This window comes from Rutidosis leptorrhynchoides, chromosome 1, assembly GCF_046630445.1.
Source record: "Rutidosis leptorrhynchoides isolate AG116_Rl617_1_P2 chromosome 1, CSIRO_AGI_Rlap_v1, whole genome shotgun sequence".
Lineage (NCBI taxonomy): Eukaryota > Viridiplantae > Streptophyta > Magnoliopsida > Asterales > Asteraceae > Rutidosis > Rutidosis leptorrhynchoides.
In genome coordinates this window covers 599,727,198-599,747,860 of record NC_092333.1, presented here as the reverse complement: position 1 = coordinate 599,747,860, position 20,663 = coordinate 599,727,198, and the positions used below count along the sequence as shown (strand labels likewise).

Here is a 20,663-nt window from a genome sequence, read left to right as displayed (position 1 = left end):
TCCTCTAAAAGACACCAATAATCTTGGACGGAGTATTTCTATAGGTAATTGATTACTTTTTTTTTTAACAGCAAACACACACATTCATTTTATCCACGATATGACTACAACTCACAACTTCACAAGTTGTTGAGTTCCTTTGATACGGCTGGGCCATACCATAAATTTTGATCTTTCCATAAATCATGTAAATACTTAAATTCAATGAATTTAAGTGTTAAGTTTCCACAATTTTACTTTTAAATTATGATAACAAAAATTCACAGCACATTCTTCATCTTTGTTCATATAGAACGAGCTTAGATTCTATATATTGATCTCTTTTTATACATAATAAAATAAAAATAAAAATAATATATATGTATCTATGTATATTATTGAGGTTTTCTCTTTAGGGAGTATTTTTACTCAGATGTAAGCGGTCTAAACGGGTTATCCTGTTAGTGTAAAGAATATTTTTTGTCTCAATGGATCATATTTTTATAGGAACCTCTTACCGTATAAAGAGTGTATTTAACTTTGGTGCAAAAAAGCTTGGAAAGGTTATGGAACTACCAACTGATAAAATTGAAGCAGCAGTCGCAAATTTTTTTAAAATGACGTTGGAACAGAATCAATCGCGATACAATCCGTTGTCTTCTATACCACTAGGGGATTTGTCGACGGTTCAAGATATAGTTGTAGTAGAATGGCAACGAGATCTTGATTACGAATCAGATACTGATAATGATGATTCTGTTTATACTAATTCTGAATCTATTTATGATGATGGACCCACCGAAGGGTGGTATTCAAGCGGAATAATTGTTTCTACTTACGAGAGTGTCTATGGGGAGAACAAACTTGAAAAAAAGTTAGCTATGAATTTTGATACTCGCGGAATTGATTGTCACGGTTCACTTATTGTGGGTAGAGTGCTCGGTCCTATTTGTTTGAAATGCTCAAAACACTCGGCTATGCATGATCAGTAAGTAGTCATTAAATATAAGGATTTTTTATATGTGATCAGTAAAAAAAGTGCTCAAAAATAAAAATGGTTCAATACAAAACATCGTGATCGAGAATTCGAGATACGTGCTGTAATAAAGTGAATCATACCAAACTATCGAGCCATTGGAGAACTCAAACCGATAAATTACCTGTTAAAATTGATAGAGAAATGCGATTAAAGATTGAATAAACGTTGCCGAAAAGACTTCAACCGTCATAATGTTTAACAATTACAACGTGATTGATTGTTTCAAGTGTATAAAACCCTAATTTCATGTTACAACTTAAACGTATCTGATTGGCGATAATCGAAGGTTTATATCCCATCCACGGAATAATAACCGGTTTTGAAAAATTGAGTTACGAAAGTTTACAATTGTTGAAGCAGATAACGTAGATGGAATGGGATTATGGTTTTTTTTGTCAGCGATGGTTTGGGAAGGATGCAAAAAAGCTGAATCGTTGAAGCATAGAATGGCGATGGAATGGGATTAGTATATCGATCCCCTAATTTTCTTAGAAGCTCGTGTGTTTATTTTAATTAGAAGGGTACTAACGACAATAACTTAGCTAATGATGATTTATTACCTAATAATTTTCGTGGATGATTAATAATCGTTGGATTAAGGGGTATTGTAAAGTAATTTTTTAATCTAACGGTGATTAAATGGGTTTTTCAAAAAATTATTACTTAATAAAAACTCTCTTTTGAGTTTTACTTTCTTTACACGTGTCCCTCCATTGTTTAAGGCCCTAAAAACGGCTTCCTCTTTATTTATTTTTTCAGGGTTCGGGTTCGGGTTTGACTCTATATTCTAATTCTTGCTATGAAATGTGAATTTTACTTTCTTTACACGAGTAGCAGGAGGGTAGCAGCATGCCTTATGCTGCTACTGATAATTATTCAGCGGTCCACATGACACTCAAAGATGTGTAATAAAGTTAAAACAACCCGAAAACGTAAGTTTCTTCATATTGACTTACTTTTATACAATAATATGTTTATTTGGTGACCCATTTATTTGATGTATCTATGAATTTAGTTTCTTTCTATTTTTATGCTTAGACATGTAACTATTAAACACTTTAAGATGTAACTTATGGTAGCTTAGTATCCATTAAATAGTTTGACATGTAAATTGAACTTTATGATATGCCAATCGATGAATGATGGTAATTTTGATATGCTACAGGTCTTATTATTAAACACGAGTTGCAACTAAACAACTAAAATGTATGATCTTATGTTTGTATAATCTTATTCTTCTGTATATTAAAAAAAATACCAATATAAATATGTTACAAATAATATTCTTATGGAAACATCAACTTCATATTGATCATCTTCTATTGTTAGATTGTTTGGATAACCAAATTCAAAGCAAAATAACAAATACAATATAAAAAAATAAATGATTTCACCCTTCAAAAACCCCGCGAAATTGCGGGTCTTTAACTAATAAACCATAATTTGTTAGAAATAACCCTAACAACAGTAATCACAACAAGGTTGGAGAATTCGGATCTCGGGGAGATCTCGTTTGGACTTTTTTAGGGAGATCTCGGCATCTCGGAATAATCTCGGGGAGATCTCGGACGTTGACTTTATAGTTTTTTTAATAAAAATATACATAAAAATTTAAATATATGTATATTTATATACGTTTTTATGAGATTTTACAAAAATATCCGAGAAATGGGCGAGAAAATCTTAGAAATTACGAATTTTACAAGAAAATCTTACAAATTAGCAAGAAAATCGGAGAAATCGTGGCTTTGACTAAGTTTGACCCCATTGACCGAGAAATCTCGGGAGATGAACATCTCGTCTCGGTTGCCTTCTAAAAACGAGATCTCGGGGGAGATCTCGGGGAGATCTCGAGAGATTTACAACACTGAATCACAAAATGAGTTTTCAAATCTCGAATACAAAAACACTGCTAGATTATAATTATAGTTTGACAAAATGAATTTATATTGAAACTTACTCAAAAACACTATTTACCACTTTCTTAACTTGGACTCCATCAAATGATGTACTTTTAACAAAATTCACAATTGCTTCTTCCTATAAAACTGCAAGGCCAAGACCAGCTCACATAACCCACAAACCTCAAGAACTTCTATGTAATACTCATATACTAATTAATAAATTAATTAGAGAATCTTTTTAAAGCTATTTACCCCGTTAGAAATGATACAAAAACCAAATTAAGGTTTATAAAAGTAGATGAATTGACATAATCACACCCGTAAGTTACAAATTAGCATCATATATAACAATTGATGAAACTCAGTTCTGCAAAATCTTTGCTTCAAGTGATGGGCTTATCTTACAAAGGAACTCGGTTTCAAGTACATAAGCACATTCAATTTCATAAAGTGCAGTTAAAAAAAATCTGGAATTGATGAGTAACCTTATAAGAAACACAAACCCACTTCTGTTCCAATATAGCCACCTTCAGTTTTAGTTAAAACCACATAACTTTCAAACTACGATACAACCTAACATGTTCATTTGATCATTTTACAAAGTACAAGTAAGAAAATTTAATACCTACTGTTTGATATAAAAATGTTATTGCTAATACCATTTTCTGGCTATGCCAAATTGTTCAAAAAGGGAGTGTGACTAGAGGGTGCGCATAATGTGCAATGCACCCGGTACCAGGTCTCGCGCTCGGGGGGCTTGATTAACCAAGGTTTTACCTTCTATGGGGGAGCCAATGTGCTAGTTCATATGAGGGTTTCCTCGCTTACCAAAAAAAAAAAAAAAAAGTTTTCATGGAGATATAAAGAGTAACATTACCTTTTCCAAATACTCATGATCTATACCAGCTTTTTGAATTTTATAACCTAAAGAAATGTAAGTACAAAAATTTAAGATATATATATCACAAAACACATCCATAAAAGTTTTTATGTTTTAGAATGGCAAATTCATGCTATTATTACATATGAATGTGTTGATAAAAAGGTTGAAATTGAAGGCAATTAAATATGTAAGATGCATATGAGTGAAGGAAAATAAATTTAATGTATGTTGTTGTAAGAAACAGGATTTAATCAGAATATGGGGGTGACTCCATGCAAAGATGGACCAGTTTCTGTTGGTACTGCGTGTACAAATCACCAACAGCTATAACTTGGTCACTTTGTGGGTTCAATCCACGCAAAACGAGCAATTTTTCCTTAATTGCTGCAGATGACTCGTCATTAGGATCTTCTAAGTTGTTTAAATATTCAGCATGAACTTCTTGACACGCAATTACAAACATGGCGGCTGTGTCAGGTTGTTGTGCTTCACGTAGTGCCACTAGCGCATCTTGTAATGAACCAGCTGCTACATACATTATTAGGGCCCTGCATGCATTCGACCATTATTCATCCCAAATCCACATTAGGTAGGACCATTTTTATCCATTTTGAGTTGGGTTATGTTTATTTCTAATGGATTAATGGGTTAAGCATTGATAAATAAATGGGAAAAAGTAAGATACCTCCAGAGGTTATGTTCTTTATTCAAGACATGTCCTGCCCATCTTTGCATTACCCTGGCAAAATTACAACATATATATATATATATATATATATATATATATATATATATATATATATATATATATATATATATATATATATATATATATATATATATATATATATATATATATGATTTAAGCAGTTTAACAAACCAACCGAAATAAGATGTACTATCAAGTAACCATATTTGATAGTAGTAAATACTGTAAAATACAAAGAAGATATAAAAAAATGATTGGCCAAATATATTAGATGAAGGGGTGAAATGAAGAAGTGAACCTTGCGTAATCAGTTCCTTTTAAATGTGTTGCTGCCAAGGTTGCAGCATCTGTCCAACACCCTGCATCTTGAAGCTGCAAATATATATGTACATAAGATTAATTAGTACAACTGAATTGCAATGGTTTAAGCTAAAGTTTGGTCTGGGTCAAAATGGACCACAAGTAAGATTGATTCAGTATGATCACAAAACGTCTTATTACATTAACAATATGAATCATTTTGATAAGGTTCAGGTGGTTTTATGCACTTTGAATGACTTTTGACCTGTATGACCCGCTCGACCTATTTGACCAGTTTCCTTTTTCTGTTAAATCATTAGCTAGCCCAGTGGACCCATTAAAGGTGAAACATAACCCAAATTAACCACCCATTTGATTGTGAAAGGATCAAAATTCTTATCTTCAAAAACACTACAAAAATACTACAAAAACAATATATTTTTAATGAAAAAACAGTTTTGTCCAAAATCAATCATATACTTTACTGGCATTTTTGTTAAATATTAAAAGAAAATGTAATTTCAAGTTATAACACTTAAGAAAGCCAATTACTTGTTACAGCAGCATATTTCAATTTTAGTTACTTTTTAGGAAACCACCTGTGAACAAGCTTCTTGATATCTCCCAACAGCACAAAGAAGATGCGTGCCAGACAATGACCTATCAGTCCTCACCATATTTGCTGCAACAACCTACCAAGCATCAAACAAACAAACAAACAAGCCACCAACCATATCAAATGTTTCTAAACTGAAAAAGACAATGTCATATACTCCTAAATTGAAAAAGTACAAGTATCTACCTTTACAGCCAGTTCATTTAGATCTCTTGACACTGCAGATGAAAGTGCAACTGCACGCAAAGCATTCGGATAGAAGAACGCGCTCTCTGGAGGAGTTGAAAGTAGCAAGTTTACAGCAGCATTCAAGTTACCAACCGTTACAAATCTGGTGTTATCATTCATAATGTCAGAGTTGAATAATATAATTAATGATAATAATTAAATAAATTAATAAAATTAAAATATTAATATTAATTTAAAGTAACTCACTCGTGTACACGATTCTGAATAGCCTGTTCACCCTCTAATTTTTCATGCCACGTAATACGCTCACTAGCATTTTCCCACAACTCTTGTTGCTCAAATGCCATCATCCTAAGTTGCCCATCATTCTGTCAATAAAAATACCCATATTAATGATATCCAATATCCTTTCTCAAAGCTATTAATTCATACCCATAAAACTTACGACTATATTTGTGTTAGTTGACCCAGAAACCGATCTTCCCTTGGAGAACATCCTACTTAGTATAGATGATGCTTCTTCATCAATTGATGGAGACGGAATTTTCACCGGCGCTTTTTGCGGCGATTTGTAAGCCAACATACTCAACAAGTGCTTTAATGCATAAGGCAATTGTAACCAAAAGGAAGCCTCTAAGGTTTCGCCAAATATTGCAGCTGCAAATGAAAATCTTGCAGCAGAACCTTTATTTATTATAGTAGCATAGATTCTCACTCTCTCATCATCAAGTACAGAACCTGATAATAATAATAAGTTTTAAAAAAATTAACAAATGAACTTTTCTCCAACAAAATTCATTAGAAACAAGACATGTAAAACGTAATAAACCTTACATTCTTTTCTGTAAGGTTCTAATGCCTTGAGAAGCAATTCGGGCACAACAGAGTCACCAATAGTAGGTGATACGTCAATTAGATAACTACGAAGATCTCCAACAGATGTTTTTTGTGTATTTCCCTTATTTTCTGGAATAACACTACATGTATTGAACCATGAAGGCTTTACCCCGTATTGCAAAATTAATCGCAATGCCTGTTTTATAGTATCAAAACTGTTAACTTAGTAACAAGAGGGGAAACTAACTAACTAACTGAAGATATGTTATTAACCAAGTTAGTCAACAACATCTTACTATTTACTTTTCATGTACTATGATGAATCAACAGACATATTCTAAAACTCTGTGTTAATTATTTAGCTCATACAAAATTTTGTTTTGTTTAACAAGTAGTAATAGTTAGATTCAATTTGACTTCTCAATGTTAAGAATTTAAACTTGAAGTTAAATGTACCAAGGCATGTGGAGTAGGAAGCAAGACAGGAGAACATAAAGGCATTGGCCGAAATCGCTCCTTCACACATACAGGCAGGCTTCCGTACCCAATTCTTTTGTCACTGAAAAAAAATATATTTATAAATGCTACTGGGTATTCACTATAGCAGGTTATGAAACTCAAAAACAGACCAAATGTACCAAGTTAGAAAAATAAAATGAGTTATATACTTTAAACACTCCCATTACTGAGTGATTAGATTAGGACATATATATATATGAGATGAAAAAACTTAATAATTATCCTGAATAAGACGAAATGTGTTGCATACATGTTAACCTGAATAAGACGAAAGCTACTATCTGCTCCGGCAATACACAACACCAAAGGATCATTCTTATCGGTTCGCACTGGTAACCAATCGAGTTCCAACACAAGGGTTCCTGGATACTGAGTCTGCAGTAGGGAATTAGCTAATGGATCCTGTGAATCCTGAAACGGATTAAGATAAAACTTCATTATATTATTTTTTTTAACTTATCTTGTCAAATAAATTCCAAGTAAAATGTATTACATAATTGAATCTATAGATATAATTATTTATTTCAAACCGATTATTTTCTTGGTAACAGATTGGTTATCATTTGTACCTACAAATTGTGATACTTTTGTCACTTACAAGATCAAACACAGAAAAGGTATTGTCATTAAACAATACAGCAATACGTCCAAGGCTACGATCTCCAGGAACAACAGGCGAGAATTTAATTCTTCTAATTCCTTCCCTGTGCGTACTAAAAGACGAAGATTGCCCGTTTGTAACATCCCACCAACGAACATTCCCTAACCTGTCTCCCATAACCTGACAAATATAAAAAAAGTCATTCGCTTTCAAAACCAAAACTATCATACATAAAAGGAGTAAACTAACCACATGAGGTGTACGGTAAGCCATGGCTGTAATAAGTCCTTCTGAAGATATAAATGATGCGTCAGGCCATTTTGGTCTGTAGTACAATAAGAAATGCTTATCATCATGAACATTCACCATATATCAAGATAATTAATAATATAATAACTCAAAAACAATGTACCTGAAATCTCGGATCCTTCGTCCATGAACTTCAAACACCCCAAGTGCACCATTTACAAGAGCAAACGAAAAGCTTTCTGTAAAGTCTTCTTGAGCTCCATCTGCAAGTTACTTTTGAGAATGAAATATGACACAAAGGAATAATAAAAGGTAGAAACAAAGTATGTGAAATTTAGCAAAAAAGAAGCACACGAGAGTCTGTAGGGCCCGCATCTGGTGTGTGTTCTACTACAGTGTTCTTCGATGTTCCACTCTGAGTTGTTCGTGGAACCGTAGGAAGAGTCCACTCCAGAACTGTGAATGGAAGAGCTAAAGACCTAAGCTGCAATAAACAATAAAAAAAATAAAAAAATAAACCCGTTAAGTGAGTCTGCAAGTAGTGATGGTAAAAACTGAAATCAACATATGATGATATCTAGGAACACAAATAGCCATTTTACCATTATTGGAGTTTTTGTCATTGCCCAAACTTCAACAGGTGCATCACGAAACAAGATCAAAAGGTACCTGCAACATACATTAAGACTCTGTATCACTAATAGTCCCTGAAAGAATGCAGTTCTAAACTAAAGAATGCAGTGTCCATTTTTATATCAGGTCAAAAAAAAAAAAAAAAAAAAAAACATTGCTTTTGTACAACCTTCCAGAAGATGATACCCGCAGAGCTCTAATTGGTGCACGCTCAGGCTTTTGTAAGACCCTAAATGTTCTATTATGACCGCTTCGGAGGCATGTAACCACAAGCCTATTTACAAAGCCTCCCGACTTCTCACCCTGTATGAGTAGATAATAATTGTTATATGCTATAAATGAAATATTGTTTTTTTAAGTAAAATTCAAGTAAGAACTGAAAAAGAAATCTACCGAAGTGTATGAGAATGAGACAAGCCTAGTATTACCAAGCCACCGCAACCCTCTTACAACACTACTATGGACATTAAAACTTGCAGCAACCGCATTTGCAGACACATCAATAACATCAATTGAACCATTTTGAGTTCCTAAAGCAACCAATGGAACAGCGACAGCTGGACGATTTCCACCACCTTCACATATACCACCATCTCATTGACTAACTGATTAATGTGACATTTATCATCCAATAATAAATAAATATTTAATATAAAGATATGTATGAATATTACAGAACGCAAAACTTACTTGCCAAAGTAGCTGTCAAAGAAGGAGAAGGTACAGCCAACATAGTCACCGTTGAAGAAAGTAGATGAAGCTGTCCAACAAGGCTTATCTGCATCAAAATTCATGAACAACCAAATTATGTAACGAAGATTAGTAATACATACCAGTTTCAATCTGCTTAGAATTGATCAACCTTAAGTGTTAGCTTGTCTTGGTTAACAGTCGAGGCTGATGGCCTTACTTTAGCCGCATCCTTCAAAGAATCATAAGATAAAACACGTTTATCAGATTTTGAATCTGAAACTGCATTTGATGTATCTTTTGGATTGTCTGTGAGGCCTTCAGAAGACAAGAGCCAATTCCATACTTTTCCATCATCAGAAATGGATAGCAAATATGTTTTAGAAATAATATGTGATTCATCTCGAAAATCAAACGGATTATCAAAATCCATATTGAATTCGTTATCAGGAGATGGATTCCCATTTGCATCAGCAAAATGTCTGCCAACGTTTTGCAATGTGGCATCCGATTGAGAGATAACAACTGCAAGAAGTGATGGAGAAGGTACAGACGTGCCAATCGATGGCATAATGTCTTCCATCATGCACATGTCATGCACCTGTTCTCCTCTGCAGTTATACGAAAATGAAATATAATCAACTGTATATAATCAATTTAACATGCACAAATATTATATTAGCTACAGAACATATTTCTAAGAAAAGATGATCAAAGCTTCTAGCTGTATGCAAGATGCATAGCGTTACATGTTAGATCGCACACCGTTTATAACCATAAAGTTAAGATAAAAAAGCTTGAGAAGTCTTAATGTGTAACAGTACACATGGATCATATTTTATGTAATTAACTATCTCAGATTTCTTGTGTAACTAAAAAATTTCATTGAGTTCCAACAATTGCAAATTATGGCACAATAATAAATCAATGGTTGCATAATCAACAAAATGCCATAAGTATGATATCGATTTAAGTAAATTATCAATATTTACTTACTCCTTTCGTCGGCGCCAAGTGGTTATCTTGCCATCAAAATGAACACAATGAACCAAAACCATGCTTGGATCCGGTAACACGTCCAAAAACTTCCCACACCTCCTCGGTAACTTAGCGCGAGATAAAGTCATTTCATATTGCAAATCGAATACAACCATTTCTCTAGGAAATACAATATACAATATATGTCTCCAGTGAGGCGAAAAGGCCAATTTCACTGCATAACTAGGGAACAAAGCAGACGCAGGAGTATTATTTATAGTAACACCAGAAGTCGAACCTGAACCTGAACCCGAAACATAAGAAGAACCAAAAGCGACACCGTGTTCTTTCTCCAACTTACTCAATTCAGTTACATCAGTATCAATTTTAAGCTCTTCAATAACAACATCAGATTCAGATGCATCACCATATACAAATACAGACAACAAGAATCCACTTAAACCTACAACACAAAAATGCCTTGAATCAAATGGATCACGTTTAATACTCGAAAACATTTCAGGAACTGCATCATACTTGAAAAAACAACATCCAGTATAGATATTAAACAACGACAACAGAGACGGTCCAGTTAACACAGCGATAATCCACGAATCGGATCTCGATTGAATCCAACACAAGTCCTGTATCCCTAACTTCGCATGCTGATCCGTTTCTAGAAATGTAGAAGGTGAGCTTTTGTGACGTAAATCGAGGAGACATATTCGACCTTGACGGTCACCTGCAGCAAGAAGAAGGTGCGAATGAGTCGAATTCGTGTCGTCTGAGAGAATGTTGATGCGGAGTGACGTAGGGCACCATCGTACGGATGTTACGAACGGGGAGAGTGATGACGTGGCGATTGTGGATGTGATTGGCGTTGGTGTGGGAGGAGGGATAGGGAAAACGGTAACGAGCTGCATTGAACGTGTGTCGATGATCGGGACGGTGCTGCCGGCGGCGTAAGCGAGTAGGCCGGTTGAAATTAGGTCTGCGGAACCGCAGTTGTTGCGAGAAGGTGGTCCCGGTAGCATGCAGTCGGATGGGTGATCGGCTAACGGTTTTTGGATAAATGACGCCATTGTACGTGTTGTTTGAGATCTCTGATCGGTTAATGGTGTCCTGTGATGAATGATACATCGATTTAACTGTTACATGCTATCGTCGTAGAATTGACGATCAATAATGCCTCTAAAATCAAGATACGGCCATATCAAAATCTGCTCAGGCAAAAAATGTCGACAGGCGATTACGAATTTCCGTAGAATAGTTATTTATTTTTATTTTTTCTAATACGAGTATATCTTAATCTTTATCTTAATTACGAGTCCTAGCCATTATTTTTTATACATTATATAATGGTTTTTCTTAATAATAAATGAATAATCATAATCATCAAATAATAAAGAAGATTAATTAAATTTAACGAATTTTGAATTTGATTATATTGTTTAAGAATTTCAATAATAGTATATAGAATAATAATCATTTTAAAGTGTTTGGCAAATCAGATTATTTAATAACTTTACAAATAATTAAGGAACGTAATAATTCGGAAGGTATAAATTAATTATTGTGTTTTGTTGTAGTAACAAGTAACCTTCTTTTTTAAGACTGTATCACCTTTTAAATCTCTCAAATCGCAGTTAATTAATTATATAGTTTAATGTATGAAACACTATTAATTAACATGTACGATGGTGGACTACCAGCTCCGACAATATACCAGTAAACACCAAGTAACCTCTACGATGAGGCCTACTAACAACCACATCATCCAATGACCACCACCAATAAGGCGGATGAAGTCGTAACAGGAAGCTCCAACTACGTCTGGTACCTAAAAAAAAAAAAGACACAGAAAAGGACGAGTAGAGGAGATGTAAACAATATGGCCAAACCCACCTATATAATGACGGTAGAGAGAGTTTATGGTTGTAGGATCAAAGCCTCCGGACCTCCAGCAAAATGTCAAAGGTTGGAACGGCGTTGGGAAAATTAGGGTTCAAGCGAGCGTAAGAGAAGTAAGTGAGAGACTAGGTTGTTTTAGCAAGTGTTTTAAATAAAGGCCAGAGGATTGCTTTTAAGAGAGAAATCACAAGTTTTACTACTTATGTCCCATATTAATGGCCACTATTTCATTTTGGGTTATACCAAATTTATGTTTTCCTCTTTTAGTACAAAAAATAAAAATAAATAAATAAAACTAGTAAAATAAGTTATATGAACCTTAATTTGTACGTGAAATGCTAATTGCATTTTTGAAGGTCTCTAGTAACCAAAAGATACAAATATAAATGATAGGTACACTAACATTTCACTTAGGTAGGTCTCTTTTAGCATTACTCTTATTAATGTATAACGTATCTAGGACTTCGAAAGAAATCAAGTAACAAAACTGATTCTAGAACACGTTTGTCAAGTTGGTTAAAGGGGAAATGAGAGTGCTGCAAGGATACAATAAACTGAATACAATCACCCTTATAGGGGTGAGCAAGTATGTGTCAAATGTGCATGACCTAAAAACGTAAAGATTTGTTAACGAGTAAATGGACGTCGTCTTAAGTTAACCGGGAAGGATGAGTATTTACCTAAGCGGGGAAGGGAAAGTGTTGGCCTAATCAAAGAAGTACGGGTTATCACCACCTTCTTTGACCTTTACCCTGACAACCTAGGATTAGGCGTTGCAGTATCGAAATTAAGTATTGCTAGCAGCATATATGTTTTCACGTTTAAATGTATTTCATAAACAGCTAGTAATGCCCTAACAAACAAAATGAAAACAGTAGTGCAAAAGATGGGAAGTGAAGGATTTACTTATTACATAATGGTACATGTATGATGATATCTGCAACCTACAATTCCCTTAAATGCAACATAAGCCCACAATCCTATGATATTATGATAGACGATGATGATGTAAAGACAACACATGGAGTCGACTACTAAGACGACCCCTAACACTATGCCAACATTATACATAAAGAATATCTTCTTCTTCTGTTAACTGTATTAAAAGCATTAACGAAAACATACAGACGACTCTACATGTCAAGCTGCAAATGACACAAACAACATCATCCAACTGTTAGGAATCTTTATTTATCACGGTTGGGTCTCTACACGACAACCATTCTCCGCTGCTGCTGGTGCTGCTGCGACTTCCCCCTCTGCTTCAACCTTTTTGTTCATTCCATTCTCTTTATCTGCATCAGTCGCATTGATATTACCTTTCTGCCCCTCATCAGCACGGGTGACATCATCATTCTCCACCTTATCTTGATCATGCACATCTGGGATTATTTCTTCTTTTGCAACTTCAGTTGTAGCTGCTGTGCCACCAACAATATCAGCCTTATCTTGATCTACAACTGGTGTGTCTCCTTTGCTGACATCATCAGCAACCTCGTTTACAGGCTTAGCTTCTTCCTCTGACAAGGGTATCTTTGGAGTTTCATCCTTCTCAGCTTCTTCCTCTGACAAGGGTATCTTTGGAGTTTCATCCTTCTCAGCTTCTTCCTCTGACAAGGGTATCTTTGGAGTTTCATCCTTCTCAGCTTTTTCCTCAGGGGCGTTTTTGTCCTTTTCATTTTCTTTCTGGTTATCTTCCGCTATGGTAATTTCAGGAGCCTCGGTTTTCTCTGTTTCATGCATTTCCATAGTTTCATCCTTCTCAGCTTTTTCCTCAGGGGCGTTTTTGTCCTTCTCATCTTCTTTCTGGTTATCTTCCGCTATGGTTTTCTCAGGAGCCTCAGTTTTCTCTGCTTCATGCATTTCAATGTCCTTTTCAGTGTTTTCTTTCTCAGTGGTTTCTTCAGGTTGAGGTGGCTCTTCAATGTCCTTTTTACCCTTCTTTGAAGAGGAAGACCTAGCCCGCTTCTTGACTGGCTCAGTTTCAGGTGGTGGTGGAGCGTGCTTAACTTTCTCAACGATTCTTGAAGACCGCCTTGGAGTTTCACCAGTTCCCCAATCGAATTCTGAGATTTTGGGGCCGCCAGGGTGTGATTTCAGGTACTGATCTAGCTGCTTTCGGGTAGTGATTTCTTCTCCTGTTGGTGCGGTGAACACTATCTCGTTCTTCTTTGGTGTCCCTGCTTTCTTTGGCAAGAACTAAATGCATATATGTCCACATATTAGAAAGGTGTGAGAATGTTATGGTGACAAAAAACATATATTAGAGCCAAGCAAACAACAATAGTGCACATACGATGCATCAACACAAAAAGATTTAAGAATAGATTTCATATATTCAAGAAAAGAAGCCATAGTTGCACTATTTGAAATGTTTGAAGTGCAGCATTTCTTAAGTCGTCAACCTTCACTAATCACTAAGCTCATCAAAGAAAACAATAACTAAAACAAGGTACTCACAAATGACAATGATGAAAGAATACCCCTATCGGATTCAAGTAAAACTCAGGTAATTATAAATGTCCCCAATCCTTCAACCTACTAACAAAAAGTGGCCAAATCCTTCATAAAAAGGCTGGCATACTCAATCATTTAATTTCTTTAACCTCCTCATTACTTGCAATGACTTCTTACCATCGGGAGAACAACTAACAAGGCCTCTATTATACAATACGTACAGATCAGATAAAAATTTTGCTTAGGGAACAACTAACAAGGCCTCTATTAATCAAACTATGTAAAGCAAAAGGAATATTTAAGAAGTGTAGATTGTATAATGTCAAACAATAAAAATCAAACAGTTATCGTTTAAAATAAGTTAGACGTATCATTTGCTGCACCAAACAGTCATAGTTACATTTAGAAAATAAGGCTGCAGCAAATGAGTATTGAAAGAGGTGAGTCTGAAGAAGATTTTCAAAAGAACAGTATATTAGTGAGCTACACGACATAATTGCTCGTCCACAACACATAATTGAACAAAAACGAGCTTGCCTATAATACAACTCAGTTGGAGAAGGGAAAAAAGGCCACTTGTTTTTGTCATATTAGGGAGAGCATATATTTTTATAATAAAAAATTCGCTTTTTTTGTACAAATCAGCAAGAGACTCTCACTTCAATTCACATGTATGAACTTTAACTACCTCAGAAAGAAAGGAAATAAATACAAAAGCTTTTTCTTTGCAGTACACTGATGTACAAGTTAGTTATATTCCAGACTGAAGGTGACTAACTACTTAACGAATATTTAGAACTCATGTATGATCTTCCAGAGATATATATGAATATAAAAAACTCAATTGCATCAAAGTAAAATTAAACGCACTTCTGCTCAGAAACCCTAACTTTGAATGCTCGATAAAAAAAACCCAAGTAATTCAGCAAAAAGTTCAATAGTTATACAACTGAACTACACTTATGGCACAAATTCATAAAAACTTGTAAAAGAAACAAAAATATAAAAGGAATTAGCGGATACATGCATGCTAGCTTAATTAAACCTATATTCCCCCAAATTCAATTAAAAAACCTCGACAAACCCTAATTTCAAAATTCCACCCAAAATACATAAATTCCCCACAATTAACTCAAATTCAAGATAAATTAAGCTACAAATAGCACATAATTCACAAAATCAACAACAACTCGAGCATTAAGCCCCAAAAATAGTCACATAAACAGAACGTACACACAAACAGATATACAGGTTGAATAAAGTAAAATAGATGATAGAGAGAACCATTTTCTTCCATCCAGAAGGTGCAGGAAGCTCCAACGAAACAACTTCATCATTCGCCATTTTTGAATTAAAACCCTAGCAAGTTGCGAACAAAAGGAATAAATCACTGTATTAACACGTCAGCATGAATACAGATAGTGTGTAATTAGAGAACATGTACACGTATATGTGATTGAATCTGTAAGAAAATAAAATGAATCGGTTGTTGAAAATTGATAGGAGTAGAAATGGAATACGAATGAATTTACCTTTGCGTTTCTCTCTCTTCGAAGAACTTGAATAAACTCTGGGCGTTTGGAAACTGAAATCTAGACAAATACATAAACCGATAGATACAGAAAAATACAAAGATACAGTATTCATCCCTATAATATAGCTCAATGAGCTCTTTGGTCCCTAAGCTTTTGTTCTGATATCTTTTTTTTTTATTTGGTTGCATATGTACTAGCTCAAAATAAAGGTGTGTATAACTAAAATTAACTTTATAAAATATACTGGAGTATAATATTTATATATATATATATATATATATATATATATATATATATATATATATATATATATATTCGAAATAAAATTTTATTGATACCAAAGTATATACATGGGCCAGGGAATATCCATAACCCCAAAACAAGAAACGACAAGAAGATCTAAAACCTAGGACTAAACAAACACAGCCCTAGAAAATCGAAAGCAAAATCACTCATCCTGGATCTTCAATCTGCCATCTATCAACTCCATCTTCCAATTCTTCGCAGCTAATGCAATTGCAGCAATCCCTCTCACTTTTAGGGTTGTTAATTTTAGGCGAATACCATCAACAATGCATTGAGTCAAATCCACTTCAGATCTTTGATTTCCTTTGAAAATACGACAGTTTCTTTCTTGCCATATATGATACACAGCAGCAGCGACAGTAAGACGATTGATAACATCCCAAATTTGACACCTAAAGGGGAAACCAGCTAGCATATTGACAATGCCCTGGAGATTACCTGGTAAGCCTCTAAAGATCAGAAGTTTCTTCAATTCACTTCATACTTTTTTTGAAAACTCACATCCAAAGAATAAATGGCTTATAGAATCCTCTTCTTTATCACACAGAGCACATTTGAATGATTTACTAGGATACCATTTCATTAACTTGTCTTGTGTTGTTAACCTTTCTTTAACAGCAAGCCACATGATGAATGCATGTTTAGGATTTGCTTGAGGAAACCATACCACATGATACCAAGGAACAGTTATGGTACTTGCTGTAAGATCAACCCATGCTTGACTGGTTTTGTAAGGTACTTTATTACCTTTGTTTGTAATCCATTTGACACTGCCATCAATGTCTTCAGCTACATGATTCCTGACCTTATCCCTTAGTAACAATAGTTGCTTCCAGGCCCAACTGTCACTTTGTTTATCCTCAATTTCCCAAATGGATTTCCCTTTTAACTTTACAAGATTCACCCAATTATACCATAAAGATTCCTTCTTTTCAATTAATTTCCACAATTATTTAATAAGAAGAACATTATTCCACTCTTGCATAGGCTTCAGACCCAAGCCCCTTGATTCTTTAGAGTACAAACAACTTTCCAAGACACCTTTGCCTTTCCTCTAATGCTGTCACCATGGTTTCATAAGAAACCTTTTATAATCTTTTCAATTTCAATTATAACTGTATTTGGTATCTTGTATACATATGCCCAGTAGATATGCATAGAAGAGAGAATAGAAGCAATCAGCTGAAGCCTACCAGCATATGAAAGATGTTTAGTCCTCCAGTTATCAATTCTCCTTTTAATCTTCTCGATGATTTCCTTACAATCAATCACACCAAGTCTTTTAGCTAAAAGGGGCACTCCAAGATATTTAACAGGAAGTTTCCCCACTTGAAAAGGCAGCAGTTGATTAATTTCTTGTTGCAGACCCATATTGACACTTCCAAAAAAAATAGTACTTTTGTTAATATTGGGCAGCAGACCAGAAACATCACTGAACTCATTTAAAGCCTGCTTGATTGTTTTAACTGAGCATATATTAGCATGACAAAACACAAACAAATCATCTGCAAAACATACATGAGTAAGTTTCATTTCCTTGCATCCCACATGATACTTGAAGGCAACATTATCTTTAATTCTGTGTGCCAAAATCAAGTTGAGAACTTCCATAACAAGTATGAATAGGTAAGGGGATATGGGATCATCCTGCCTTAAGCCCCTGCCTCCTTTAAAATAGCATTTGATTTCATCATTGATACAAATGGAAAATTTAGTGGTGGATACACATTTCATTATCCATCCAATCATCTTTGAATGAAAACCAAATTTAACAAGAATTACTTCCAAAAAAACCCAGCTCACAGTGTCATAAGCTTTTTGCAGGTCAATCTTGAGAGCACACCTCTTGGATCCATGAATTCTATTATACCCCTTTAATAGTTCATGTGTAACCAAGTTGTTATCTTGAATGGCTCTACCAGATATAAAGGCACTTTGGTTAATGTTCACCAATTTTTCCAACCCTTGCTTCATTCTATTGACAAGTATCTTACTAATACATTTATACAAAACATTGCAGCAAGCAATGGACCTAAAGTCAGATACTTTGTTAGGAGTGTCAAGCTTTGGGATTAGAGAAATTAAGGTAGAATTAATTCCTCCTATATATATATACATATATATATATATATATATTTATATTTATATATATATATAATAAAACTGTAAATTATGAGTTACAATACAAATTATATATATTTTAATAAAATATAATAAAAGAGAACGATGTAATAATATGAGGTATTAACGAAAATCATTATATTATATTTAATTATATTTATATTTATAGTTTATACGAAGTACTTAATAATTACTTTTACACCTAATGTTTATTACTTATTAAAAACTATTAATGTTATTAGTACATGTTAATATTTTAAATTACATACTACAACAACAACAACATTTAATTTCACGAAAGTGTGAGGATTTAAAATTACATGACATCACTAAAATTTTAAAAATATAGGTCACTTGTGTATATTGTTTTGTCCTTGTGTCACACTCAAATTCATATAAAAACATATCAAAAAATATCAAATGACACATATAGAAGAGATGAAGTCCGCCTCTTAGCTTAGTCTATCTCCACAGCTGACACAACTCCGTACCGACGTCTCACTACTATTTAATTAATTAACGGCTACACTTTTTCATAACCTGATCTTTCCTTAACCAGTTGACCTTACTTCGTAACCTTAGCCTCCCTTTCTTTATAGTTCGATGATGGCGGACATGATTTTTATTTAAACATTAACTGGGCGTGTATTAGCAGATCATATATATAGGTTCGCGATGCATTGCTACTAGAAATCAAGATATTGGGGTTGGACTTGTTAATAGATTCATAACTTTTAGAGCACAACCCATCTCTATTCGAACCCTCTTTACTTGTAGAAGTACATTTTGGATTTGTATACCTATTTAATTTTTATAATTAATATTATTTATATTATTTAAGAAATTCATGATTATTTATGTTTTAATATTTTTTGATGTATTCTTAGGCAAACTGATTATATATGAAATAATAGCATACGAACTTAGTTGAACTATAAAGGGTTAAAGCCAAAAATAGGCTACAAAATTACACAAATGTGCCGATGTCGCCCACAAACTCATTTCCGTCCTACTGTCGCCTACAAACTTTCAAAAAGTGTACCGATGTAAACAAAAACTTTCAAAAAGTGTACCAATGTAAACAAAAATGACTTGTTACTGGCTAAACTAGTTAAAATCAACGCGTGTCGTTCGTGAATTGGATCTTAATTCTTAAAAAAGAAAAAAAAAATTTATCAGGTCAAAATTAGTATGTAACAGGTCAAAACTATAAAATGTTGATATTAGCACATTTTTTGAAAGTTTGTAGGCGACAGTAGGACAGAAATGAGTTTGTGGGCGACATCGGTACATTTGTGTAAGTCTGTAGCCTATTTTTGGCTTTAACCCAACTATAAAATCTTTCTTAAATATTGTGACATACTAAAACAAACCGACAAATTTGAGTGACTTTCAAATATATAATATCTCATAATAATTGGCATAATGGCTATGTTTAAGAAAAATAGTTATGCATATATAATAATAACAAAATTAGTAAACTAGTTATTAGCAAGTTAGTGTGGTGGTTATTATAGTTAGGGTATGTTTGGCGTAAAGTTTATGAAAGCTTATTTGAGTTTATGATTTTATGATATTCAAATCATAAACTTTGTTTGGTACGGAGTAATAAATAAAAAGTAGAGCTTATTAGATTCATAAGCTCTTAAAAATAAGTTATTCCATACAAGCTTATGGAAAAAAGTAGAGGTTATAAAAAGTGAAAGTACTAGAAAACCATCATTTATATTATTCTACATCACTATCAGCTTCAGCTACTTTATTAAACATTTATAAAAAATAATAAGCTTCAGCTTCCAGCTCCAAAAATTAGTTCCAACTCCAGCTCTAGCTATAAGCTCCATCTCCAACTTTAGTCATAAGCTCCGAATCCAGCTCTAAGCCCGAACTCCAGCATTTCATCCAAATACACCCTTAGTATGTTCTATGTAGTTTGTAATGTTTAATATTTAACATCTTTAATAAATTATATGTAATATGTAATATGGATTATATATTATATATTATGTATTTTGTATGTATAATCGTATATGATGGTACAAAGTTATAACTAAATAAATAAATGTATAAAAGATTAATTAGGAAGAAAATGTAAATATTAGAAAGCACGAGGGTCTTGATGCTACCGCTATTTATTTCAAAAATCGATTAAATAGGACATAGAACACTTGTTTAATACCATAATAAAACACTTGTCAGTATACTCA

General features: G+C 33.8%; 2 protein-coding genes across 2 annotated transcripts; both read right to left on the bottom strand.

Annotated features, from left to right (window-relative positions):
• Positions 1-3,955: 3,955 nt before the first annotated feature.
• Positions 3,956-11,208, bottom strand: LOC139847378 (uncharacterized). The gene is made up of 20 exons (XM_071837051.1): positions 10,145-11,208; positions 9,321-9,759; positions 9,149-9,236; positions 8,852-9,033; positions 8,628-8,761; positions 8,428-8,494; positions 8,180-8,309; positions 7,989-8,088; positions 7,826-7,901; positions 7,574-7,756; positions 7,226-7,386; positions 6,913-7,015; positions 6,454-6,652; positions 6,065-6,357; positions 5,866-5,987; positions 5,617-5,761; positions 5,414-5,506; positions 4,813-4,886; positions 4,491-4,544; positions 3,956-4,353 (listed from the first exon to the last, which is right to left on the bottom strand). Exons 1-20 carry the CDS (start codon positions 11,206-11,208, stop codon positions 4,053-4,055), a joined length of 4,008 nt encoding a protein of 1,335 aa, XP_071693152.1. The 3' UTR covers positions 3,956-4,052.
• A 1,718-nt stretch (positions 11,209-12,926) lies between these two features.
• Positions 12,927-16,061, bottom strand: LOC139883988 (uncharacterized). The gene is made up of 3 exons (XM_071868078.1): positions 16,027-16,061; positions 15,779-15,853; positions 12,927-14,236 (listed from the first exon to the last, which is right to left on the bottom strand). The coding sequence occupies exons 2-3, from the start codon at positions 15,836-15,838 to the stop codon at positions 13,232-13,234; spliced, it is 1,065 nt and encodes a 354-aa protein (XP_071724179.1). The 5' UTR covers positions 15,839-15,853; positions 16,027-16,061; the 3' UTR covers positions 12,927-13,231.
• Between the last annotated feature and the right edge of the window lie 4,602 nt (positions 16,062-20,663).

What these genes read in the sequence shown, in the direction of transcription:
- LOC139847378 (XM_071837051.1), bottom strand. Translation starts at nt 11,208, where the DNA reads ATGGCGTCATTTATCCAAAAACCGTTAGCCGATCACCCATCCGACTGC. An exon ending in ATTCAGAATCGTGTACACGA is followed by an intron (nt 5,762 to 5,865) that starts GTGAGTTACTTT and finishes TGATAACACCAG; the next exon opens with ATTTGTAACGGTTGGTAACT. An exon ending in TAAATGAACTGGCTGTAAAG is followed by an intron (nt 5,507 to 5,616) that starts GTAGATACTTGT and finishes GATGCTTGGTAG; the next exon opens with GTTGTTGCAGCAAATATGGT.
- LOC139883988 (XM_071868078.1), bottom strand. Translation starts at nt 15,838, where the DNA reads ATGGCGAATGATGAAGTTGTTTCGTTGGAGCTTCCTGCACCTTCTGGA. An exon ending in CTTCTGGATGGAAGAAAATG is followed by an intron (nt 14,237 to 15,778) that starts GTTCTCTCTATC and finishes ATATGCATTTAG; the next exon opens with TTCTTGCCAAAGAAAGCAGG.